Source organism: Ipomoea triloba, chromosome 16 (genome assembly GCF_003576645.1).
Source record: "Ipomoea triloba cultivar NCNSP0323 chromosome 16, ASM357664v1".
NCBI classification, from domain to species: Eukaryota; Viridiplantae; Streptophyta; class Magnoliopsida; order Solanales; family Convolvulaceae; genus Ipomoea; species Ipomoea triloba.
This window is the reverse complement of record NC_044931.1, coordinates 12,691,391-12,692,033: the sequence shown is the minus strand read 5'-3', so window position 1 is coordinate 12,692,033 and position 643 is coordinate 12,691,391. Positions and strand designations below refer to the sequence as shown.

The window sequence follows — 643 nt, the reverse complement described above, 5'->3', positions numbered from 1 at the left end:
CATCGCCGAACAGGAAAACCAGTCGCTCATCCTCTCTGTTAACATCACCATCGTCGGCCTCTTGCTTCTTTCCGGCAAGACAGCTGCGACGAATCAAACCATGAACCATATGAGGAATATGGATAAGGATTAATATTTCTGAACTCTTGTTTATTTGTCATTATTTTGACTATATATATATTATCTAAACTTGATTATATAAAAGCTTGTTGATGAGATGATAATGGAATAATGATCTCTATCTCTTCCAAGGTTTCACCGACGACGGCTGCTTCACCGTTGACCTTTCCACCACTTGCTTCGTGTTTACTGGTGGAGAGTGACGAGGAGTCCTCGCTGACGGACAAATTAAGGAGAGTAGTGGCGACTAGCGATCCAACGGTGACAGAGCATCGCCACCATATTCTCCTTGGTCAGGCGTGCAGCAGCAGCAAACAAGCTGGTGACGGCGACGGAGCAGCTCAGCCACCGCAGCCTCCCCCACGTCGTCGACAAGCATCTCAGCTTCTAGCGATCTTCACGTTTTCCAGAGCAACTGCGGCGGCTGATGGCGAGCTCTTGGCAACCTCCGGCAGCAACAGCTTCGGCAATATTATTCCGACTCGCATGTGATGCTGGGTTGTGTCACTGTTGTTGATTGATA

At 48.2% G+C, this 643-nt stretch overlaps 1 protein-coding gene across 1 annotated transcript in view; it reads right to left on the bottom strand.

Annotated features, from left to right (window-relative positions):
• Positions 1–500: 500 nt before the first annotated feature.
• The window catches only part of LOC116007832 (MDIS1-interacting receptor like kinase 2-like), a 21,498-nt gene continuing 21,355 nt past the window's right edge, over positions 501–643 (bottom strand). Inside the window, exon 3 of the mRNA XM_031248500.1 lies at positions 501–627. Within this exon, the coding sequence (XP_031104360.1) occupies positions 501–627 (127 nt within the window). The remainder of the gene's footprint in view (positions 628–643) is intronic.